Raw genomic sequence first — 27,133 nt, 5'->3', positions numbered from 1 at the left:
ATGCATATGCCCTTGGAACAGTTGTAATCAGTTGGATAATGCTGTAGCACATGGTTTGGTGCTTCTGAAAATTTAATTACAGATCTGAAATCTGTGCTTCTGTGTGGTCATTTATTGCTGATTGGTACTTGTTTGTACCTTGGTCACTTGGGTGACAGTTTGGGCCTGCATTTGTTGGTTTTTTGGTCACATTTGGGCTGAAAATCATGGCTGGCAGAAATGACAGCAGTAAACTAATGCACATAAAGAAGCTTGAAGGCGCACATAACTTTTCAGTTTGGCAAAAGTAGTGCTACAATATCCTGTTACAAAAGAAACAGACAAAGCCGATTAAAACCGAAGGGGCAAAGCCTGCGGACATGGATTAGGACGATTGGGATGAGTTAAATGAGCTTGCATACTCAATCATAGAGCTATCGATTTTTGATGCCTTGCTCTTCAACATTGAAGGTTTGGATTTTGCATATGCTATATGGACTAGACTGGAAGAACTGTATGCACAAAAGAGTGCTGCAAGCAAAGTGTATTGGCTGAAAAAGCTTATGGATTTGCGTATGAAAGAGGGTACAGCAATGTCTACTCACTTGAGTGAGTTTAACTCCATTTTCAGCCAGCTGGTTGCCTTGAAGTTTATGATTGATGAGGATTTTAAGGCTACTTTCTTGGTTTGCACTATACCAGAGAGTTGGGATACATTCAGGACCGCTATGAGCAATTCTAATATAATCCTTTTGTATGCTAATATAGAGAGTTGTCTACTTATGGAAGAGATGAATCGGTAGAACAATGCATCCAGTAAGTCTTCCAGTGCTTTGCATAGTAGGGGCAGATCACAGCAAAAGGGCAAATATGATGGCAAGGGACGCAGTAAATCACGTGACAAAGATGTTGAATGTCATCATTGTGCAAGAAGGGTCACTTTAAACGTGACTGCTACAAATGGAAGAAAGAGAAAGGAAAAGGCAAGAAGACAGATAATAGAAAGAAAGAGGACAGTCAGCCTAAGAAGAGCAGTGTAAAAATTGAAGGGGTGAATGTAGTCACTCATGACAGTGACTGTGGGAGTGTTGTACTCTTTTTTCTCTTCACACTTTGGTGCACATGCTTTGCTTGCGGATACAGATGATGACATGTATACGTGGATTCTTGATTCAGGTGCTTCCTTTCATGTTACACCTCATTGTGAGTGGTTTTCCGCCTAGATAGGGGTTCGATATGGTGTTGTCCATCTTGGGGACAACTATGCATGTGAGATTGCAGGTATTGGCAGTGTGCAGTTACGTTTCAGCATGGCTCTGTCTTTACACTTCAGCATGTACGGCATGTACCTCAGCTCAGGAAGAGCTTGATTAGCACAAGGCAGCTAGATGATGATGGTTTTCATACCATCTTTGGTGATGGAATATTGAAGATTTGTAAGGGATCTAGGGTTATTGCCAGACGTTGCAAGAGTGATACTTTGTATCCACTTCATGTATCTAGTGTGCGTGACTATGTTGTTGCCATGATCGAGCAACCAAGTGTTTCTTTGTGGCATGGCCAGTTGGGACACATGAGTCAAACAGGAATGAAAGTGCTTTCTCGTTAAGGTTACTTGCCTTGTCCTCGTTATGCTGATTTTGAGTATTGTGATCATTGCATTTATGGCAAACATGCACAGACATCTCACAAAAAGTCTATTTATTTGAAATCTTTTCCTCTAGAGTTAGTACATTCGGATGTATATCAAATGCGAGGATTATCTTTAGGGGGAAAGAAATATTTTGTCACCTTTGTTAATGATGCTACAAGAAAGGTATGGGTTTACCCCTTTCATAGCAAGGATGAAGTGCTTGATAAGTTTAAAAAATTCTTGGTATTGGCTGAAAATCAGATAGATAAGACAATTAAGTGTCTTCGCTTTGACAATGGTGGGGAATACGTGTCTAAGGCCTTTCAGGCATTTTGTGACAGCAAAGGGATAAAGAGGGAGCTCACAGCCCCTCTGCCCCAAAATGGAGTTGTAGAGCGTATGAATCGGACCATACAGGATAAGGTCCGTACGATGTTGTCTCACGTTGCATTACCCCATGGTTTTTGGGCAAAGGCTGTTATGACAGCCGTTTACTTAATTAATTGGTCCCCAAGAACTGTGGTCGGGCAAGGCACCTTCATATGCTCATCTGAAAGTGTTTGGCTGTGAGGCTTTTGTGCACATTCATAAAGAAAAACGCAATAAGCTTGGGCCAAAGTCCTGTAAATGCATTTTTCTAGGATAAATAACTCGAAAAGGCCGAGGAGGTCCGTAGGGTTGTATTCTAGGAAGAAATACATTTTTGACAGGAAACTATGCCCGCTGTACAACAGCAAATACCTGCTGTAAATGAACTTGTGAATGCAGGAAATGATGCTAGAAATGATCACCAAGCTATTGCCCATGAAAATGAGCCATTACATGTATAGGAATAGCCAAGACAACAAGCTATTAATGCTGATTTGCAGGTTGCAATGCCAGCATAACATGCTGAGAATGGAAATTTGCAGGAACATCCATCAAACAATGACCATTGGGTTAGGAGATCGTCTAGGGCTACTAGACAACCTGACAGGTTTGTTTGTGGTGCAATTAATGTGGCTGATTATTTCATGTTGATAGACTATGGTGAACTGACTTGCTTCAAGGAAGCAATGGATAGATAGGACAGCAAGAAATGGTATAAAGCCGTGTTGTCAGAGATGGAATCTCTTGAAAAAAATGGCACTTGGGACTTGGTGCAGTTGCCTTAAGGGCAGAAAACCCTTCCATGCAAATGGGTTTACAAGATGAAGGTCACTTGGTTCCTCACCAAAGTACAAAGCAAGATTGGTTGCAAAGGGGTACAAGCAGGAGCATGGAATTGACTTTGATGAGATTTTCTCTCCTGTAGTCAAGATGACTACATTGAGAACCATTTTGGGCTTGGTTGCAGTTGAGGATATGGAGCTCATACAGATGGATGTAAAGATTGCGTTTTTACATGGTGATCTGCATGAAGACATATATATGCAGCATCCTGAAGGGTTTGTTGAACAAGGAAAATAAAAAATGGTATGTGAACTCAAATCGAGTTTGTATGGGTTGAAACAAGCACCAAGAGAATGGTATCATAAGTTTGATACATTCATGCAGTTCCAAGGCTTTCATAGAAGTCAAGTGGATCACTGCTTATACACCAAGAAGGCAGTAGATGGCATCTTGATTATCTTGGTTTTGTATGTTGATGACATGCTGATTGCTGGCAGGGATACTCATGCCTTGGATTCATTGAAGCAAAGTCTTCATGGCAGCTTTGATATGAAGGATCTTGGTGATGCAAATCACATTCTTGGCATGGGAATACACAGAGATAGATTGAAAGGCTTACTCTATCCATCTCAGCAAGAGTATATCTCCAAAATTTTGCAGCGTTTCAATATGGAGGGGGGGAAAACAATTGGGATTCCATTGCCTTCATATGTGAAACTTAGCGGAGAGGACAGCCTTACATCTAAGGATGAGAAGGCTGAAATGGCCAAGATACCATACGCTTTAGCTGTTGGCGATTTGATGTATGCTATGGTTGCTACAGGTCTTGACATTGCCTTTGCAGTGGGAGTGGTTAGCAGATACATGGCAACCCTTGGCAAAAAGTATTGGGATGCAGTGAAAGGTATTATGAGATACGTCAAAGGCACAAAGGAGTTGTGCATTTGCTTTGGAAAGTAGAAGGGATCTGTGGTTGACTTAACGGATGTAGACTATGCTGGTCATGCGGATTGTAGGAAGTCCACTTCTGGGAATATGTTTACTTTCATAGGAGAAGCAGTCTCTTGGATCTCCAGGCTACAAAAGTGTGTTACATTGTTTACTACAGAGGTAGAGTATGTGGCTGCCATTGAGGCATGTAAGGAGGCTTTAAGGCTTTTACGTCTGGTGGGAGAGCTTGGCATCATAAAGTTACCTGTTCTCTATTGTGATGGTTAAGAGTGCTATCATGCTAGCACGGAATCTTGTTTTTCATGCAAAGACAAAGCACATACAGGTGAAGTACCACTTCATTAGAGATGTACTTGACAACAAGAGCATTGAGCTTGTCAAAGTGCATACAGATGATAACCCGGTAGAGCTTCTCATGAAGGGTTTTTGAGCAGAGCGGTTCGCTCATTGCCGACTGATGATGGGAGTTGGATAGATATATGTATTTCAGCTTTGTACATACCTAGACTTAGCTGATTCTTTTCTCCTGTTAAGGTACATTGCCTTTACGTGGGAAGTTATTGGGAATAAAGGCATGTGCCTTTTAAATGTGCTCGGGTGTGAAGATACCTTTAGCACTTGTACTTACATATATATATCTATCTAAAAAGCTAAAGATTCAGACTCGTCATTGTATCTACAAACATGCTCACACTCTTTACTTTGCTCTCTCTCTCTCTCTCTCACACACACACAGCTTGTAGAATAGTTTGTCTCGAAATCCATGCCTAACCGGTCTCTACATGGGTGTACAAAGTAAAAACAGTTGATGGGAATCCCAAGTACAACGCAAGACTAGTTCTCAAAGGGTATGCATAAAAGGAAGGGATTGACTTCCGAGAGGTCGTCTCACCTGTTGTGAAGTTGACTACTCTATGTATGCTTTTTGCTTTCACTGCTATATTGGACTTAGAGCTGTACCAAATGGGTGTAAAAACAACTTTCTTGTAGGGTGACATTGATGAGGAAATCTACATGAAATAGCTGGAGAGCTCTGTAGTTCCTAGAAAAGAGTAAATGGTGTGTAAACTAAAAGGCAGCTTGTATGGGCTAAAGCAAGCACACTATGGTAGTGGTACAAAAAGTTTGACACTTTTATGGTATCTCATAAGCTTACACGCCTACGTATCCCGAAACGCCGTTTCGGCAGGTCTGAAACGGACCGGCGATTTCGGATCGGGACGGAAACGGAAACAAGAGCATGCTTTTTCGAGATCCTGCGGCCCGGCCCCATTTCACGTGGTTATCCAGCGCCAAATTTCACTCGTGATTCTCCTTCTCCACTTTGTGTCGCTTGCGTAGCTCTCGAGTCTCGCTAATCGCCTCAGCCCTCCTCCTCCTCGGACCTGCAACAACTAGCTCCCGTCTGCTCTTTCTGTTCCTCTTCCTCTTTGCTTTCTTCTTCCTCTTTCTCTAAGCTCTTCTTCTCCTCCTTTTTCTTCTTCTTTCTTATTCTTGTTCTTCTTTTTCTTCTTCTTTATTCTTCCTTTTTTTTCCTTCTTCTCCTTGTTCTTTTTTTTTTTAAATTCTTTTTTTTTCTTCTTCTTTTTCTTCTTTTTCTTCTCCTTCAATCCATTATCTAGGTCCTAAAGGCTAATCATATCATGGCGCCGGACCCATATTGGAGGCACGTTACTCCAATCAAGGGATACAAGGGCTCCGGTGGATCAAAGAAGTGGCGGTGCAACTATTATGGATTGGAGAAATCAGAAAGTGTAACGCGCGTGAAAGACGACTTAGCTTGCGTTCCCAACAAAGACATCGGACCTTGCGCAAATGTGCTAGCAGAAGTAATAGCAAGTCTCTATCTTTGGCGCCGAAAGCGTATGGGTATTGAGCTAGAAGAGGATGAATCAACACCACATGGGGCTAATGAAGCACAAGTGGGTCAAAGAGAGGCTAGTGAGCCTAGTAGTGCTAGCTAAATTGGAGGTGACAGTGGCCCATAAAAAAGAAGTGCATTTATATTCATATCGGGTCCAAGTGCAAAAAAAACCCCGTTGCTATCTTTTAGTGGTGGTGGACAAAAGGGCTCCTTGCATGTTGCAAGTGTCCATGTAGGACTTCAGAGGCATGCAATTGTAGAGGCAACTAGGGAACTCACACGCTTATTTATTTGATGTGCTATCCCTTTCAATGTGGCCACTATACATGAATGGAAGAAGACAATCAGGGCAGTAAGCCGCATAGGGTGTGAGTGGAAAGGTCCATTCGCAGATGCATTACGCACACGGGAGCTTCGAAAGGAGAAAGCATCCATAGAGGCTTAATTGGAGCCCTTGAAGGAGACATGGGTGAAATATGGATGCACAATATTATGCGATGGATGGTCAGATATGTGCCGAAGGAATGTTTACAATGTTTTGGTGTCTTCATGTAAAGGCACCATGTTCATTAAGGCCATCGATGCCTTTGTCTCAGATCTTACCATCATAGGAGCTTTCATTTGGGAGTACATGCGACAGGTCATCATGGACATAGGAGTCTAAAATGTGGTGCATATGGTGACAGATAATGAAAGCAATTGTGTGTCTATAGGACGTATGCTTGAGGAGGAGTTTCCTAGCATAGTATGGACTTCAATTGCATCCCATTGCCTTGACTTGCTTATTGAAGATGTTAGGTAAATATCTAGGGTGGATGACATTTTCAAGACAGCAACAAGCATGGTAAGATTTATGAAAAAGAGGCCATCCGTCACAAGCATGTTTCGAGCCAATAGCATGCTTGAGCTATTGAAGCCCTCCACCACTTGATTTGCTTATATGTTTATTGTATTGGAGAGGTTGATAAAGGTCGGTCAAAATTTGATACGGACCATTGTATGCCCAAGAATGACTCACATGGAGTGAGAGAGAGTCTTCAAAGGCTCTTGCTTTTAGGCGCAATATTCTAAATGAGGCTTGGTGGGTTGAGACAGAGGCATTGGTGAAAAGGCTCACTCCTATTTACACTGTATTGCGTATCACTGATATGGAGGGGAGTACTTTGGGCTCCTATATAAGTATATGGATAAAATTGGCGAGGCCTTGCTTTGCAATAGCTTTTTGCCTCAAGACAAGTAAGTTTTTGTTTAACTTTTACACATGTAATTATTTGGTATTAACGACTACTTGATGATTGATTATTATTCTAACATCTAAGTTTTTAACATATTTTATCTATAGGGTTGATGAGATTCGTGCAATGTGGAATGCACGATGGGATTGGTTCCATAAACCAATCTATACTGTCGCACATATCTTGCATCCGCTTTGGCGTAGCGAGGAGCAGTACACTAGCGAGGAGTTAGAGGAGGGCTTCATGGAGTACATGAGGCGTTTCACAGGTGATGATATAGATATTATGAGAAGAGTAGAGGATGATTTGCTGGCATTCTGCAATCATTTTCTTCATTTTGGCCGACCCACAGCTAGGCTTCGAGAGAGACAGCTTCAACCTGTCTCTTGGTGGGAGAAATACGGCAATTGTGCTTCTACTTTGGTATGTAACTGGTGACTTTTATATTTTGAATCTTAATTATCTAATGCATTATGCAACTTAGGTAACAAGTTCTGTAATCTATTGCCCACTCAAATGTTGATTTTGCGGCATGCATATTAGCAATTGCCAATTACTTAACCTCAATCTCTTAAATTTGAATAGAAACGCATTGCCATTCGAGTTCTCTCACAAGATTGTAGTTCAAGGCATGCTGAGAGGATCTAGAGCATATGGGCCCTCTTTCACAAAAAAAAGAGAAACAAGCTTACAATTGCCCACTTGGAGTTTAGTGTTTTGCCATTGCAATCTCCAGCTTCTTGAGAGGACCGCTCTTTCCCTTGAGCCTTCACATGTAAATTGGTAATGATTAGTATTATGTATAATTAACTTTTTAACCTTGAGTCCTTGACACTTGACATTGCTAATTTGCTTGGAAGTTGGATTGTAAATTGTGATATATATGAAGTTTGAGTATTGAACATATTGAATCTCCTCTCATATGATATATCTTTGTCTCATTCACCTTTACAGGTGAATATTGATAAGATTGATATAGAGAAGGTGCGTGACATTCCGTAGATACCATAGAAGGAGTGAGATATCTACTCAATGCTCTATGAGGAGCTATCGGCATCGGTGCATGAGACTCGTGCACAAAGGAGGGTTAGAGTGAGAGCCACACGTAGTTGTGTATCACATGCAGAGCCAGAGCCAGAGTCTGAGGATGAGACTGAGGCTGCTTCATCAACTTCTTGATCAGGGACCTCGGAGTCGGATGAGGAGATGGTGCACTGATCCTTAGAGTCCGGATGACTCGTGATATACAGGAGTCAGTTTAGCAGTGCAGAGTCCAAACTAGAGTTGTCGGTTGTTCATCGATGTTGATACTTATAGCCTCACTGGACTTTGGAGTTTTGACAGTTGATAGATTATTCACATGACATAGTTACTATCATTGTATCTTGATCCCACTTATTATGTATCTTGATTCTTGTTCCATTGTTCTTAATGTCAGTCTTCACTGCTCTTTAAAGTTTAGATCATAGATTATTCATGAGTCATACTTTTTTTAAAAATTTTATTACCTTATATTTTGAAAATTGAGTCTTAATTGTGTTAAACTGTCTTAAGTTTCAACCATTGAGTCCTCAGACTTGACTCCTTAATCTTTACTCGTGAGTTGTGACTCGTGAAATGTGTAATGAATTATGATTTTAATCATATGACATGAAGACTTAAAGTTTTGTATGAAATTTGAATAGATGTTGCTATAGGCATTGATATATTTACATATCCACATATTACTGTATGTTTTAAAGTGTACAATTCGAAACATCGTTTCCCCGTTTCCAAAATTTAGCCGAAACTCCAAAACTCTGGTTTTTTCCGTTTTTGTTTTCCCCGTTTGTGAAACTCCCGTGTACTATGTTACACGCAGCCATGCAGATCATTGCTTGTACATGAAAAAGGATACAGATGGCAGCCCTATCATACTTTTTTTGTATGTGGATGATATGTTGCTAGTTGGAAAAAGAAAGACTAGCCTGGATGCTCTTAAAAATCAGCTAAAATCAGCCTTCTCCATGAAAGATTTGGGGAATGCAGAGCATATTTTGGGCATGAGGATTCATAGAGATAGAATGCAGATATTGTTGTTTTTATCTCAAGAAAAGTACATTGAAAAGGTACTGTATAGATTTAACATGGCTGAAGCTAAGCCTTTTTGGGTACCTTATCACCTTATCTTAAGCTTAGCAAAGCCAACAGCCCAAAAGATAACGTGGAAGCAAATGCTATAGAGAGTCCCTTATGCATCAGCTTGTGGCTTTCTTATGTATGCTATGGTTGCTACTCGTCCAAATATTGCTCATGCAGTGGGAGTTGTTAGTAGGTTTATGTCAAATCCTAGCAAAACACATTGGGAGGTTGTCAAGTGTATTCTTCGATACCTCAAGGATACACAAAGAAAGTGTCTTTGCTATGGGCAGGGTGTACTTAGTTTGCAGGGATGCTGTAGACATGACCGGTGACTTGGACACTCGTAGGTCCACTAGCGAGTATGTCTTTACAATTGCTAGTGGAGCTCTTTCTTGGTGTTCCAGGTTGCAGAACATCATTGCAATGAGTACCACTAAAGCTGAATACATATCAGCTACTGAAAGCTTCTAAGGAAGCTATATGGTTGAGTAGGCTTGCAGAGGATCTCAACATGTCTATGGGTACTGCAGTTTTGGGATGTGATAGCGAGAGTGCTGTGTATTTGGCTAAGAATGCCACGCATCATTCACGCACAAAGCTTATAGATGTGCAATATCGCTTCATTAGGCAGATTTTTGAAGATGGTCAAATCACATCGACCAAGATCAAAACACAAGACAACCCTGTAGATGTTCTCACTAAAAGTCTAAGCAAAGCTCAGCATGAGCGTTCGACTAATGGGAATTGGTTAGAGGTTTACTTCGGACCTTTAAGTGGGAGGTTGTTGGGATAAAGGCCCGATTTAACCTCTGTGTATAGTACACACACATTATTTAGCTGTACATGTGAATGCACCCTTACGTGCCCTAAGTATAAATACATTCTATGCTTTGTGTACCAACACATTGTCGGTACATTGAAATCTAATCGTACTTGGCTCTCTCTCTTTGACTCACTCTCACTAGCCATCATTCTCACTCCTCGAACTGCGGCATCTAGCTGAGCTCCAACAGTATTGAGAAAAAGGCTAGACAATAAGGTTGTCAAGTGCATATTTGTGGGGTACAGTAGTGAAAGCAAAGGACACAGATTGTACCAATCTATTTCCAAGAAAGTTTTCGACAGTAGAGATGTGACTTTTGATGAAAAATTAGAATGATTTCTTGTTGGTAATGATACATATCAGGCTGAAAACGATGTGTTTGAAGGGCTGTTGCCTATTTCTTTTGGTGATGCAATTGGAGTTTCATTAAATGAACCAAATGTTCGGCCAACTGCTCCATTAAATAATGCAGAAACTCAGCCTATGATTGATGTGAATATTCACAAGATGCTGAACTTGAGGTTCATCAAGAGCATGTACATAATTAGGAGGCTAGACAAACACCTAGATGGTACTTGGAGACTCTACAAGATAGTCATTTGAATGCTCCTCTTGCTAGTCATACTTGAAGACAAACACGTTTGCATGATCATGCTTATGCTATGGAGTTTGTTATGGTAGCAAACACATTTGATGATGAGCTTGATTCTTTTGAGGATTCTCAACAGAGTGTGCATTGGATGACAACAATGCAAGCTAAATATGATTCTATCATGAAGAATCAAATATGGGATTTAGCTACATTGCCTGTTGGAAAGAAAGCCATTGGTACTAAATGGGTCTATAAGTTGAAACGAAAAGCTGATGGATCCATTAATAACTACAAGGCTATACTTGTTGCAAAAGGCTATGTGCAAAAGATAGGCATTGATTAGGAGGAGACATTTGCTCCTACATCCCGCATGACTACTATCAGGTGTATGGTTGGATTGGCTGCCCATTATGGTTGTATTGTGTACCAGCTTGACATTGAAACTGCATTTTTACATGGGGAACTTCAAGAAGAAGTGTATGTTCGGCAGCTCATGAGTTTTGCAATGGAAGGATCCGAACACTTGGTATGCAATCTAAAAAAGTCATTGTATGGGTTTTGTACTTGAAGGATCCGAACACTTGGTATGCAAGCTGAAAAAGTGTTTGTATGGTTTGAAGCAAGCTCCACAAGCTTGGTATGCGAAAATTGATGCATTCTTACTTAGCCAAAGGTTCATTAATAGCCCATCAGAGTCTACTCTTTATGTGTGCAAAGATGGGGGATCCTTGCTAGTCATTTGTCTTTATGTGGACAATCTTTTGCTCACAGGGACACATGTTGGTTAGATTTCAGCATTTAAGAAAAATTTGCAGCAAACTTTTGAAAGGATAGATTTGGGGCCTTTGCATTACTATTTGGGCATTCAGTTTATTCATGATACTAGAGGCATTGGATTGTCACGGTCTAGATATATTGGTAAACTCCTTCAGAGATTTGACTTCCAGGATTGCAAGCCAGTAGTACATCGATGGAGACTAGGCTTAAGCTGTCTTTACATGACGACGACGACTTGTTTGACATTCATACATATGTTTCAGCAATTAAATGTCTCATTTATTTATGCAGCACAAGGCCAGATATTCAATTTGCAGTTTTAGTCTTTGAGCAGATATATGCACAGTGCATGCGTGTCACATTGGCAAGTTGTGAAGCGTGTTTTCGGTTGCTTGTAGAGCACTAGGACTCTCGGATTGCTTTATGCCAAGGGGGGACCGCTGCAATTACATGCTTACAATGATTCCGATTCGGTTGGAGATTTTTATTCTCGTTACTCTACAAGTGGAAATTGTTTCTTTCTTGGCTCTTCTTGCAGTTCTTGGCTTGGCAAGAAATAATCCATTGTTGCCACATCGTCTTGTGAAGTTGAATACAAGGCAACTTTCACTACTATAGTTGAATATGTGTAGTTGAGATGTTTGTTGGCTGATCTTGATGTATCTGACACGAAGCCTACTTCTTTGTTTACTGACAGTTAGAGTGTCATTGCAGTGGCATTATATTTGTTGTGCTTGGTGTCATTTTTTCTGTTATGGTTATATAAAGAATAGAAACAAGCTTGCTGATGAATACAAGATAGATTTTCTTGCAGTAAGATCTTTGTTTCCTTGGTGTTCTCTCGAGAGCTCCATGTTTTTGGTGTAAAACTCCCAAAAATTTCCATCAACAAGCACCAACAAAGACTAAAAATGGAGGAAGTGGCTCTATTGAAGAGGAAGAAAAGGAAAGGAAGATTGTAGAATCTCTTCTACTATTGAGGACTTGGAGATCTTTGTTGCCAAAGCCATTTTCTACAAGAAATGCATCCCTCAATGGTGGAAGCATGTCACCATCTTGATGTGGGCTTTATGTGTTGAGCAGTGACTACACACACTCTCTCTCTCTATTGTCTGCACACACTCAAGCTGAGTTGAGCTAATTGCTGTCATCTCGCGATCAACATTGAGGATGTAGGAGATTCATTTGATGCTTCTCTTTATCAGCAGGTTGTTGGCTATCTATTGTATTTTGTGTAATACACGGCTGTATATTTAGATTGGGGTCTCTTAGTTGGCACGCTTTATGTATAGCCCTGGTACTAATAACTACACATTGGCAAGCAATCAAGTATGTCTTTTGCTATCTTAAAGGCACTCGGACATTGGGCCTTTTTTTTATCCTAAAGCTTTTGTTTGCTTGCATGCATTCATAGATAGTGATTGGGGCAGTTGTTTTGACACGTGGGTGTCCACCAGTGCTAATTGCTTCATGCTTGGTGATTCATGTATTTCGTGGTGGCTGAGCAAGAAGTAGGCTTATAGTGGCCATAGCTTAGTTGTGAGGCTCAATACAAGGCAGCATTTATAGGTACATTGGAATGTGTATGGCCTAAACGCCTTTTGGTCAATCTTAGTGTGGGACAACAGTCACCCGTTGCTATCTATATTGACAGTGCCATGGTAGTTGGAAGGAATCTTGTATTTCATGTTCGCGCTAAGCACATTGATGCGCATCATCATTATCTCAGAAAGAGGCTCCATGTAGGGGAGATTGACTTGGTTTATTTCCCTATACAAGACAACTTGGTAGATGTGTTTACAAGAGTTCTCTCTAGAGAGAAGTCTGAAGCCTTTCGCAAGGCTCTAGGCTTGATACCATTTGGGGATTGATCTGCCTATTCCTTGTATATGTACACATCATTCACTGGAGGGGGGTTTGTCACACTTATCGTGTTCCTTCATCGTTCTGGTGTGAACACTCCCTTATCAATGGGCACTTTTTACCTTCTAGCTGGAGAAGGGTTTTTCCTTGTGTGAACAGCGGTCAGTGGGTGTGGTATTTAGTACCTTAGGGATTGTACTTTCATTATCATTCTCTTACAGTGGATGTGACCTTCCAGGACTCCCTTCTCTCTTGCTGTTCACTCGTTCACTGTGAGCATGTGTGAGAGTGTGCGCGCTGCGGAATCCTAGCCTAACTTTAGACTGTGGGTCAATATTTATAATGCACTGGTTTAATAGTGTACTGAAATTGCTAGTTTTTACCAAGCAACATGAAAAAAAGATCTGATTTGCCAAATTTTTGAACTGTAGCAGCTCTCTAGGCATCTGTTCAGGAATAAAATTGCATCTGAATTTTTGAGGCAGGCAGTGCAACTACGTTTTCTCCAGAATGTCTTGAAAATTTGTCTCAGGGCTGCTAATCATGCATAGTATCTGAAACCCAGATCTAAGGGATTTTAAATAAAGCTGGAAATATCTGATTCGCAGGTCAAGCTTGCTGTCCTAGAGGCTTGGTCATCCCGATTAGTATGGATACGCCAAAGTGAGGTTTGGAAGGGAGAAGCTCCATATTTCTCCTTAAAGAACATGCCTTTTGAGCTATTGAACTACTTTGGGAGGTCTCTTTTCAGCCCGGGTGAGGTTTCACGGAAGGACAGAGATACAACTGTAGAGGTAAATTTTTTAATTTCAGTAACATAAATCAGAGACAGTGTTTAGATGCTGGCTTCGACATCATTTGCATTGTAATTAGCAGAATCTTTTCCACTATGCTCTTATGGGCAGGTGACAGGTGCCAAGATTGAGGTCCACAAGGGATTTCTGAAACTTCAGCAGACACACTTTCGATCTCGAGTGCTGGGATTGAATTCTACAGTAGAGCTCCAATTTAAAAATGGACGAGAGCCTGAAAAGTATTTGACAATGGTGCGGAGAGGAAATAAGGTTGTCCTAGATCCTGACAGATCAGAATCATCTCCTGACAGTCGTAAGCCACAGGAAATTGACATAGATGTTGATATGATTAGTAAGGTTCTTGTGGATAATAGTGACAATGATGATGTGCAGAGGCGAAAACTAGAGGATGTCTTGTATTTTTTGTTATGTAGTCCACCAGCCTGTCCACCTCATATTCTTGTGGCTCTAGGATGCTCAATTGAATCTGTTGGAGTTAGGCCCAAGGTATATGAGCTAGACATACCTGAGCTTGACATCTGTAAGATGGGTCTCAATTCAAGTCAGCTGGTTGCATGGCAGCATATGCTGACAAATCCAATGGCAGCAGTGATAGGGCCACCTGGCACTGGAAAGACATCATTAATAAAAGGTGTTGCAAAGGCATGGGAGCACTTGGGAGACACTGGAGAGGTACTTTTATGTGTTGCACATCAAAATGTAGCTGTACGTCACATGGCTGAATCAATGCTGAAGGAAGGAATTTCAGGGGTCTTGTTATTGATTAGTGAGGATTACTATGTTGATTGGCACGAAGAACAATATACACAAGTGAAGGATGCCATTGTAGTGTCAGGATCTCAGACTGCCTCTGGAATGAAAACTTGGGCTTTCAGAAATAAAGTGACAGTACCTAAAGTCATTCTTTGTACACTTGCTGTGATTGGAAGCCAATCTTTCTATACAAGCTTGATGGGAACAAAGGTTACATTTATGATAATTGATGAATGTTCACAAGCTGCAGAAGGACACCTCATATCAAATTTAGTCTGCTTGCCACACCTACAGATGCTCAGTGTACTTGGAGACCCATCACAGCTTCCTCCATATGGAAAGCCACTTCAAAGTGTTTTTGACTTGGTTGCAGGGAAATGTGATATCAAGTTTTTGCACCAACAGTATCGCATGCCCCACTGTATTTCCAAGTTTGTATCCGATGAGTTTTATCAGGGGAAATTGGAAACCCTCACAAGGCCTGACCATTTACATTTGAAACCAATTCCAAAGCCTCTGATGTGGATTCATGTTTCGGGCTTTGCTAAATATGCTGCAGGAACTAAGAAGTCTCTATGCAATGAGGCTGAAGCTGAGGCTATCATGAAGTACTGCAAAGAGTACAAAAGAAAAGCAGATGAGGCAGGAGTGGTGTTAACATTAGGAAAGCTGATAGTCTTGACACTGTATGAAGGGCAGCGAACTTTGATCAGTAGGTTACTGAAAGAAAATGACTTACAGATCGTTCCAGTTTATAATGTGGATTCATTTCAAGGACAAGAAGCTGATGCTGTTTTGATCTCACTGGTTGTGGGTGATCGAGGCTCATCATTTGCTGTGGATAGAAATCGAGCATGCGTGCTGCTGTCAAGAGCCAAGCGGCTCATGCATGTGTTTGGAAATTTGGATTCTGTGAAGGCCTCCAAGAATTCAAGTCTTTCTGTAGCTAGGGTTGACACTATTTGGAGAAGTTTGGCCAGCTATTGTGAATCAAATGACTGGGTTGCTTCTGAGGAAGACCTGCAGTCTGTTGTTGAATCCTCATTTGTAACAGATTAATACACATTCAGAGAATAGCTTAGGTAGTCAATCTTGTAACGGCCTTTACATTTTGAATATAAGAAAGTAATAATGGCATCCTTGTAATCCATCAAGTTATGTCATGGTTCTTTACTTTCACCATTTTATTAATTGTTTGTCGTTTTGAGTTTTTGGCTTGTGCAGGGATGTAGTGCCTCAACCATGGAGTTATTACAGTTTTGTGGTGTGAATGGATAATGTTGTGTTACTGTCTTGCCAAGAGGGCTTAAATTTCTTTATTGATAGGACTCAATAGATGTGCAGCTTGGAAAGGGCAGCCTGATTTACTGTTCTGATCAACCTAAATCCAGAACAGTAAATACAGAAGCTTATTGCAGACAGTGGTGAAATGCTCATGTCATTGGCACACTTCCACAGGGTTTGTGGATGCGAGATGGGATTGGTGTGAGTGTTTTGAAAAGCAAACTCTTTGATGAAGATGATATAGTTGCAAGATTTCCATCCAGGTATCATTCAATATTTGATTTGTGGTATGTGAACTTCTAATCATTGCATAAGCAGTTTTCTGCAACTCGTTCACAGATTCTTTAATCGTCTGCTAGTGGTATAGTTTTGACACAGATTGGTAGGCTTCTCATGCTACCAGATCACCTTTTTGCTGAAGGACTTTGTGGAAGTATACAGGTGAATTTCTTGGGCAAATGTTTATCTTAATTATTGTGTCACAATTGATGAGGAGCTGCCCTTAGAAAGTATTTTCTTATTCACTTCATTGACCAGCACACTGCCTTGAGCTGTGCATTCCCTCGATTTGAGAACAGAGTCAGGTAAATGCTTCGTCAATCTCAAAATGCTCATCCTCCCTTTTCCTGGAATTTGGTCAAAGAGAAAAGAGCATGCAGTAAGGGCATGACTGTAGGCAGTTGCATCTAATGAGAGATGTGATATGGAAGGCGAAACATTGATATCTGAACAAGTTATGATAAGCAACAATCTCTACTTTGCTTCAAAGCGAATCGATAGCTTTGAACACTCAATCAAATGTCAATTTGGAGGATTTACTGCAGGTATTGTTCAAGGATCACCTCTATTAGTCTCAAATAAACTGTCTACAGGAATAGCAAGGAACTTGGTAACCTAGACTTAAATGTTATTTGAACAGTTATGCATGATTTGAGAAGATATTACATCCATTTGGAATACCGACCTAGTGGTGGTCAGTCATTTCTATTGTTGCAATCTTTGTACACCCTGTCTATGAAGGGCATAGCTGGTTAGCTGGTTTTGCCAAGTTATTCGTATTACATAAGAGCTCCAATGCACTCATGGACACATGCAAGCATGGACAATTTGACTGCTATAATGGTGATGGAAAGTGCTTGAGAAGAGTAGAAATTTGAAATTACCTTTGGCTTGGCCTAGGCATAGTCTGGGCATTGATTCTTTGTTTTGTCTATTTTTTATTCGGGTGATCAATAGTAAACAAGAAAAAATTCATTGTAGTATTATCACATAAAAGATACCGGTGAGTTTAATAGTTACATTTCTTTGCAAATTGATGTTTTTTGTTTCTCTTAAAGCTTTCAAGAGGCTTGCAAAAACCACAAATCTAATCATCGTATTGTTTGCTTATCTGAATCAAATTTTCCATATCGTGCATCAGCATTTTATAATGCATTGGTTGAACAAGAATTTTGGAGCTGGTGGGAGTCCTCGGCAGATGATGGAAGCAACTTGTGGAGTTCTTCGTCCCAGATTTATGACCTAAAAAGATTAGAGTCATGGCGCATATCTCTTACTTTGAATGGCATTTTGATGATGATTACAGAGTACTGATGGCATTTGGATGACAATTACAAGGTGCAGATAAAGAATGGCCTCGACAGAATGAGGAGTTGCACAAATGCCAAATAGCGCATCTTGTCTATCCAATGATGCACAAAGTTCATATGTTGACCTCGCCGTTGACACCTATTACCCTCTTCTAGTCTTCTCATCATTCATCAGACGCGATAGTAACTATCCCTTACAAAACAGTGAATGTTTTGAAAATTAATTATAAAAGGTAACCCAAACCTTGTATACATATGAAATGATCTCATCCAAGATGAATTACAACACTCAAACACAGTGCAATATCTATGAGTGCTAGCGGCAATCATCTAAGTATTGCAATCCAAATATTGTTGAGAGGCCTATAACAATTCTCCAATATGAGCATAGAGAGAGCACAAGTGCAATTAATTAATGATTCTTTCCCCCAAGGCTTAGTTGACTACCCCAATTCTTTCATAGCCCTTCCATTATAATTGTAACCCCTCATGCCAATGGGTTGTATTTATTACCTATTACCATGTTATGGAGATGAGAATATCACTCATAAATAAAGGCTTGGAGTTGGTAGAGGGTAAATTTTCTTTTGGTTCATTTGGCATCTTATTAGTATAAACTTGTCCATTAAGAAGTCTTTACAAACAATTGGAGAGTTAGTAAAGAAGGCATTGATATTTTTATATTGGCGATAGTGTATAATCTTGAGCATTTTTCCTTGCTCATGTGCATCTTGTACTTGTGTGGGGATACCATATTGTATCTTGTACCTCACTTATGTTATGTATGGAGTTCTTTGGTTTTGCATTCATGTTATTTTTCCTTCTTCCATTCTATACTCCTGATAGTATTTGTATCCAAGGTTTTTTGTTTGTATTTCATTTTACAAAATTTCATGTGTTTCTTGGGTCTATTGAGATGGCTATACACCCATTGTGTGATGGTTATTTCAACTGATTAGGTAGAAGGTAAGAGGGAAGGACTAGGGTCTACACATAGGAAACCTTGAGTGCAGGCTAGAATGTTCGGGGTGGATGAACGTCCAGTAAAACATGATTAGCTACGACAAATTAGAATGGCCAAATGGACTATAATATGTTGGAAATGTTAGACCTCCATAATATCCCCTACTCAATGATAAAGCTCACAATAGGAGATGATAATTTGCTAATACTCCCTCTCAAATCCTAAACAAGGCATTTGATATACTAGATTTGGAGTAGGAAGCTAGGAAAACTAACTGGAATAGAGATATCACCAAGGGTAGGTATTCCATTCTTGAAGAAGTCCATTTCATGGTTGATAGGCATATTTATATATGTTGCTATTTGGCACTTGTATGGGTAGCTAGGCAAGTCATTTAGGTTTGGTCCATTTTTCTTATGTCTTGTCCTACAATTGATATACACTCTACTCTTTCACTTTTATTGCATTAGATCACATCCACTTGGAGAGAGGGATGTAGGAGGTATTGCTATTTACCAGGTGCCATCACTCGTGTGGTTTGTACACTATATCTCATTTCGTGTGTTATGGATTCCATTTCCCGCTCGTAGTTTGAGTTCTTGTGTTTATGTTTCAATATCCATTCTTCTTATCGTTTAGCAATCTTGTTTTTCTAATTCTATTACTTGTTTTTGCATTGTATTAGAAGGTTAGCATTGTTGGTTTTGGTACTTCATAGTGGTGTTCTTGTGACAAATTTGCTACACATGTTGTTGCTCTAATGGTTGCTAATTAGTATGTTTTGTTGTTGCATGTCTTCGTTTGAGTTGGATAACCTTTCCTTTTATTAGGTGACATGTTATCACAAAGTTGAGGGACATGCATATCACCTTATGAATGTTGCATATCCTATGTTTTAATTTGGCCAACCCAATGCTTCCAACTTATTTAGCTTTATTTTAGGAGCAAACGCTTTTGTTTTGCCTCTTTATGCACTTGCCTACTTGTGCTCTAGTCCATTAGCCTTGCGCTTTTATGGCAAGTGGTAGATTTGATTCTATGTTAGTTGAAGAGAGGGTTCATGTGTTTGTTGTCATGCTTACAAACCACATTCTTTGCATTGTTTGTTCCCATGACTTGTATGCTTTATGGTTATGAATTGTGTTGTGAATTTTCAAAGCTTTTGATTGTCCAGGTTGGTTGATCACAAGTACCTTGAGTTGCTTCCATGCTTTGGGCTGTGCGGATTCACTTTGCATCTTTGATGCATTTAGATGCTTATCTAGAAGATGGCGATTTTAGGTATGCATCATCAAGTCTTATTGCTATTTACTTTTTGGTGGCCTTGGTTACCACATCATTATATTACACAAATGATATGGAGTCATCCTTAGCCAATGGTGATCATGTTGATCAATTGATAATAATGATCATTGCAAAGAGAATCATAATGTGGTTGTATTTTGGTGGCCTTGGTGGCCACATCTCAATGCTATATATAGATGTGATGGTGTCATGCATGTCTCAAGTGTTCATGCTGATTGATCAATAGTAGTGGTTGATGAGGAGATGGTCATTAGCTTCTTTTTGTCATGGCTAACTTTGTTTGGTTTGCATGGATGGTTGCTACATTGAGGCTTGACCCCTCATATTAACTCAGATGGGGGTTCTATGTTAGGAAGGGAAGATGACTTTCTTATGATATGACTAGGTTGGACCAATGTGTGGCGGGCCTAAAGTGTGAATTTTGACATTATCTAATCTCTTCTACAATGACATCTACTCTTCTATGATGCATGCTTTAGCTTGGAGCAAGGATGACTCTATCCTATAATGTGTAGTGGTGCTTCTCATGTGTTCTTTAAGTTGGAGAGGGATGATAAGAGGGTAGATGTAAGCCACGTTGATGTCTACCATACATCTACATGGTGCTTTTGACCTTGAGGGAGGCCTTCTACATGTATGGACATAGTCTATTTATTCAAATCCTAGAGCTAGTTTGACTTTTAGGTCCACGATGGGATGATTTAATAATGAGGGGTGTTTGCTCCTAGTTTGTTTCCACAATGGGGGACACTTTGATAGCATGTCTAGAGGAGGGGGATCCATGGTCATGATGTGTGTTTGTAGGGCTTTTTTTGGTAGACATTGAGATCCACTATTTTCACTTTTTGTGATTAGGGTTTGAGTGATGATTGATATTGACTTGGTGCTTCTTCCATAGGTGTCTTCTAGACTAGGAGTCACGACCTAGAGTTGGGAGTCTTGGAATATTTTCAATGTTGCATTAAGGTACTTTGAGTATATTCTTCAAGCATCATTTGTCAATATTGCACGTACTGTATGTTAGAATTTCTAGCAAATCAATGCTATGGTATATGACATGGTGATGGTTCCTAAGGACATTCATTGTCCATTTTATTGTGCTGGTTACCCATGATCTAAGATGCTATTAGTGGTGTACATTTTATGCATGTTAAACACATTTTTTGGGTTGTTATTTGGGTACTTGTATGGATAGGTGGACAACTCATTTATGGTCGGTCCATTTGTCTCAGTTCTCTTCTTGTAGTCCATATATTCTCCACTCCTTTACACTTACATATTTGGTCATATATCGTCTCAGAGATAGAGATACTATTGGTTATCACATGTGTGGTTCATATGGTATATAGTATGTTGTATTATGGATTCCACTGCTCATTTATTATATTTTTGAAATTTGTTGTCTTTTATAATTCATTCTTCTTAGTATACATTTGTTATATTTTTTCTTTCATTGCTCAATTTGACAAGGTTACTTTTTTAAATGGTGCCATCAACATGTGAAATAAAATTAATGAGTCAGTTAAACTTCATGAATGTTTTTAATTAAAATAAACTAAATTTAAACACTTTCATGTGTGACACATTGGGCTTTTTGCTGTATTCTTTGGGGGTCATGCCATGAGAACTGTAATTGTGGGAGTTTTGTTCATAATATAAACAACAATATGACAACTTCAGACCAAAAATATTTTGGCTTATTCTTTTCAGCTATCAATGCTCATGCAACTTTTGTTATATGTTTATTTTTCCTTTTTGCAACTCCATTTTGTTGTAGGGTATATCTACAAGTAAACTATCTCTTTATTTTGTGAGACCTTAAGAAGTCACTAAACTCATCAGAGAGGCACTCTACCCCTCCATCTAACCTCAAATACTTGACTTTCAAGCCTGTTTCTATTTCAACAACCTTGAAAGTTTTGAAATGCTCAAATATCACTCTTTTTCTTCATGAAATATGCCCACAGCTTCCTTGAACAATCATCAATAAATGTGATAAAATATTCGTTTTCACTAGAAAATATATGTTGTGTAGGCTCCCAAACATTTGAATACACAAGATCAAGTATATTCTTACTCACATCTCTATCATGCGAAAAAGGTTTGTCTTGTATGTTTACTAAATTGATATGCTTCATACACTTTATGAAATTCTACAATTCTAAAAGCAGACAATCTTGTAACTAATCCTTTGAATTGCGTTAATTTCGATCTTTGTATATTTGCATGTCCAATATGTTTGTGCTATATTTCAATGTTTGTAATCACTTCTTTGCCTTTAATATACATAAAGTAGTATTCATAGCAAGAATTTCAACATCTAAGGTGAACATACGACCAAACTCTACTTTCTTTTACAACTATGTTTACCCTCAGAATAACACAAGGTGCAAAGAAGGCTTAAGAAGGAGCACAATAAGATAGTTTGATGGAAAAAGAAGACCAAGAAGCACAAAAAAAGCATGGAAAAATTTTTAAAATCAAGAATAGGACACATAAGAGATAAAACACATTTCAGTCATTTGTGAATGAGTGCTAGGCTCCATCTTGTGCAAGTTGTAAATGAAATATACATGTAAAGGAGCCATGAGAATAGGAAAAGAGTGGAAGAGAGGACCAAGAACGGATGACTAGTCATGGAAATGGATTAGCCACTCAAGGGGAGAAGGGCATATATAAAAGCCAAAGGTTAATGGATAAGCTCATTCTTGGTGTGTGTAAACTAGCTCTCTTCTTGTTCTTGTTCTTGCTTTCTATTGTGCATGAGAGAGGGAGTGTGAGAGAGGAAGAGTGTGAGTGTGTGAGAGTGATAGACCATGGATAATATTTTCTTCTCATCTTCTCATATTCTCCTTCTTCTATTCTCTTTTTCCATACGTGCGTCTATGGGGAGGTTGGAGGTTGGAGCATGGAGGTGGAGCTTCCTTGAGCTAGCACCTTGAATTGTGGAGCCATCGAAGGATTAAAATATGAGGACTACAATGATTAGATTCAATGGTAAGCTCACTACATCCTTGTGTGAGAGTGTTCAGAGCTATGTGAAAGGTAGCCATTGCCACTCACTTGAAACACTTGACTTGATAAGCGCTTCGTAGGGTTGGTTGCTAGTGATAGTGATGATATTTTGGTTCTGTTGTTGCAGGGACCAACAAAGTAAAGCTTTAGTGCTTGCATGCTCCAAATCGAGCGATGAAGAAGGTCATCTCCTAAACGACACTTGGTGTAGGTAGAAAGCAAGGGAGTTGGAAGGATTCGATCTTCTTTGTTGGATATTTTAGGATAAATGATATGGTGTTTTTCATTAGTAGGATGCATTAAGGTTGAGGAAATAAGGAAAAAGAAAGAAAAGATAAGTTTCTGTGACAACCATGAAGCATGGAAAGAAAAGAAAAGAGATTTTGTTAGCATGTGAGAGATTGAGAGGGAGTAGCAGGTCAGGACAATAGTAGGTCAATAGAGCAACAATATAAACAATCCATATTATCACTCTTGGTGATTTGGGGTATACTAAGAACCTTCCTTACTGATTGAAGAATAAAGACAAGATCATTGGTGGGCATACTTGGGATTTATTGAGTCATTCGTCATTGTTTTTTGTTGTTTGGTGTATTTTTTGGCCGCTTGGATGGTGTCCCAGGTCTTAACGGGGCCTCAAATGGCTGAGCCCTAATCGGCCCCTTGGATGCCTAAATCAGTTTTGTCCTCTCAAACAACTCATGCCTTGGACTTGGATGGTTCCACTAGATGACCAAGTTGACCTACTCGGACACCAAAAACTCCCCTCGGATAACTCACTCGGGTGCCCGAATTTCCCACTCGGATGCACCCTCTCTGACTTGGGCGGACACCCTTGTCCGAGAGTCAAGACCCTGCCACTTGGATAGTCCAAATCAACCACTCGAATAGTCTAAGATCGGACATACAAAAACCTACAACTAGGACGTCCGAATTTGTAGACAACCTAAACTAGAACACATTTTTAGGGACCATCTAGACCTCCCAAACATACAAAAGGCTGTAAGCTAATTACCAGGTGACCCTAACTGGATCCTAGACCTACAAGTGTGACCATAGAGCTTACCAACACCGGAATTTATTGTGACCAGCCCAAGAGTTGACCAAATCATACGATCACTTTTGTAATTTACTTCCCAATAGAGATACTATTTGACTACTTGGGCGGACCACCCACCATCAAGACTTCATAGAGGATCAAAATTGACTACTCGATGTGATTGCAACTTGCGTAAAAGAGCTGCAGCCATATGAAATGGATTGGCAAGGTGTGTGTGTGTGAATGATTTCATTGAAGGTTGCACATTGCATTGTAGGCACTTAGGTGCATGAGAAAAGTTGAAAGACTGATTGTGCACAGCTCACCTTGCATTGCACCATCCAAGTAGTGTCTAAGTGTAAACTTGAGAAGTGATTTAATTAACAAGGAATACACTAAAGGAAAATTAAGTTAATGAACCCACCAGTAGGACTTGTAGAAACCTTGGGACCATGGAAACAAACCAAGAAAACCAACATTGAGAAAATAGCCTCAAATCACTTGATAATCGAGTAAAGAAAGGAATGAACCATAATTAGAGACACATCCTTAGCCGACCTAATCATCCTCATTGACACCTTAGTGGTTCAAGAGACCGCAAACATAGCAGTTGCTAGCACAGACACATGCAACCAAGACCTTGATCTAGGAGATTTTCCAGTCATCATACAACAACTCATATCATGATACGATGGTCAAATGAAAATAGCACACCATGAGAGATCTATAGATGAAATCATAGTTGATCTCGAGGAGGAGAGGAGGCTAGGAAGAGTTTCCTTGGAACTATAGCTAGCTACAACCAAGAGCAACGTACTCAGAGGCTATGCCATGGGATAGAGCTCAATGAGGTCCAATGAGTCCTAGCTATCACAGGCAGAAATAGAGCAGAAGGAAATGCTGATAGGGAGAGAGCATTAGAAATAGATCTTACATTGAGTGAACTTCTCACGAAGCAATTGTTAGATAACACTGTTGCAGAGCAAAATAGAGCAACCCTACCAACTTTGTTGCAAGCTAGATTGGGAATCGCTCTAAATGCTAAAAGCCAAACAAAGATACCTATAGTTGCAAAGCAACTTGAGAAGTATCAAGTAGGTAACGATCCTTATAGCTTCATTGAGCAGTTTGAGTAGGTGTGTGAGGCAAATAGCCTCATGGATCCCACTCAGCGTGCACAAGCTTTTGGACTCTGCCTATGAGATAAGGGACGAACTTGGTTTACTAGCCTAGACAACGTTGAGCGTAATAACTTCAATAGCCTAAATGACCTTTTCATTAAGAGATTTTTTGAAGCGGGATACTTACACAACATCACTGTTAGGTTGATAAATGGCGCGCAAATCGGATGCTGTATGCACAGGTAGTGGACTTTGGAAGGTCCCCAAGAATAAAGAACTCTACAAATGCTTCATTAAAGCAAGAAAAGAGTTTGCACGAGAGACCAAAATACAAATTGGGCACAATCTCCCCCCATGCCTTGTGTGACTGCTTCACAAGGCATGTATTTATAAATTTATTAATCTCCAAGCTAAAAAATAGCCCACTTTACAATCAACATGCTTTTGGCTTTTGTGTTTACTTTTGCCCAAATAAAGAGTAAAGCGTTTGGGCGTCCAAAAATTGAGTTGTGCCCAAATACAATGTCAAATAATGAAATATTTAAACCAAGCGCCTATGCACATACAAAATAATAAATATTTGTCAAGCTCTTTGATAAATAAGCGCGTCTAAATAAATATTAGTGCCACGCCTTTAATGATAATACACACGTCCATCAAAATAATAATTATTCTAGGTAATCGGAATACATGTCATCGCTCAGTGCTTCCAAACGCCACCAATGTGTGCTCTACACATGAACTGAAGCATTCACAATTGTTAGAAAATAATAAGATAAAATCCACAAAAGTAAATACCTAGCAGTATTGCTTCAAGTACAAAATAATTAAATAGGATGGAACTCTGTCCTAACCTTAATTTAATACGAGTGCACTCTAAACTCATAAACAACCATTAATTTAAATATGTATTTTGTGGAATCACCCGCTGTGGAATCACCCACGTGCACATTAAATTAATCTGACGCCCGAAAAGAACATGTGTCCTCTTCAACTTCTTGCACAAGGAATCCACCTTGTGTACGAGCCCTGAAAAATATATATAGTTTTACGAAATCCACCGAAAAACCTCATAGAATCCACTATGGAATATGCCTCTTGGCATCATACCCCCGGGGTGGGATAGCAATTATTCTCAATTGCTATTAGCTCAATGTGGAGCGAGCAGTGAGGGGTAAGCACTTAAGCCGTGGGCATGCATCCTTTGGGCTTCTTCAAAAATAGGATGATTGTTAAAATATCTAGAATATCTACGGCTAGTTCTAGTGGCCATAAAGTTAGTGTTTAGAATAGTTTCATGTTCAAGTATTTCAGTTTCTTCTTCTGACAAAGGAGGGTTCTCATAGACAGGGTGGACAGGTAATTAACCTCTGAAAGGTCGTAACAAACTGATATAAAAAGTATTATGGATTTTCTAGTGTTGGGGTAGTTCTAATTTAAATGCATTGTCATTGATCTTGTGAATTATTTTGAAAGATCTATAAAATCTAGGTGCTAAGTTAACAACTGGTTGTTTCTTAACACTTTGTAACCTTCTCTTTTCAATGCGTAACCAAACATAAGCATCAATATTGAAACTCATGGCTTTTCTTTTCTTATTAGCTTGTTTAGTGTATGAATGTTGGGCTTTCGCAATCATATCTTTAACTTCAACAAAAATAGTGGCATGTGTATTGACAATATCATCAGCAGCTTTAACTTTGTTTGACAATGATATAACAGGTGTAGGAAATCTATATTCATAAATGATATCAAAAGGTACTTTTTGAGTAGCTATGTGGGTTGTATTATTGTATGCAAATTGAAGTAGATGCAAGTGTATATCCCATGTTTGTGGTTTTGAAATTGTGTATGCATGCAAGAGATCTAGAATTGTAATGTTAGTAGCTTTTGTTTGCCCATTGGTTTCAGGATGGAATGTAGATGAGAAATCAATATTAGTACCTAAATTAGCAAACAAAGTAGTTTAAAAATTGTTACTGAATCTAAAATCAGATAAGAAATAATAACTTTTGGCAAACCATGGTTAGTGAAAACAGTCTTAAAAAACAATTGTGCAGCATGAGATGTAATTAATGTTTTCTTGCATGGTAGAAAATATGCTTGTTTGCTAAATCGATCTACTATAGTCCTCATGAATAGCTTGTGTGTTAGGTAAACCAGTTATAAAATCCATTGAACTATGTTCCCATGGACGTTTAGGAATTGATAAAGGCATTAACAAACCATATTGCTTACCATGGTGTCACTTGACTCTT

The 27,133-nt window shown here is 39.4% G+C and overlaps 1 protein-coding gene across 4 annotated transcripts in view; it reads left to right on the top strand.

The window, feature by feature from the left end:
- The window catches only part of LOC148036899 (uncharacterized), a 63,501-nt gene extending 45,490 nt beyond the window's left edge, over nt 1-18,011 (top strand). For 2 of the 4 annotated variants that reach the window (XM_087675819.1, XM_087675820.1), the window contains exons 7-8: nt 13,599-13,784; nt 13,896-18,011. In XM_087675819.1, the coding sequence (XP_087531945.1) occupies nt 13,599-13,784; nt 13,896-15,617 (1,908 nt within the window). In that variant the 3' untranslated portion in view covers nt 15,618-18,011. The remainder of the gene's footprint in view (nt 1-13,598; nt 13,785-13,895) is intronic. The other 2 variants (XR_015690526.1, XR_015690527.1) reach the window with 2 other exon arrangements.
- Nucleotides 18,012-27,133: the final 9,122 nt, after the last annotated feature.

Source organism: Lygodium microphyllum, chromosome 4 (assembly GCF_053477565.2).
Source record: "Lygodium microphyllum isolate KBCC chromosome 4, Lygodium_microphyllum_v1.1.10, whole genome shotgun sequence".
Classification (NCBI taxonomy): Eukaryota; Viridiplantae; Streptophyta; class Polypodiopsida; order Schizaeales; family Lygodiaceae; genus Lygodium; species Lygodium microphyllum.
This window is presented reverse-complemented; position numbering and strand designations above follow the sequence as displayed.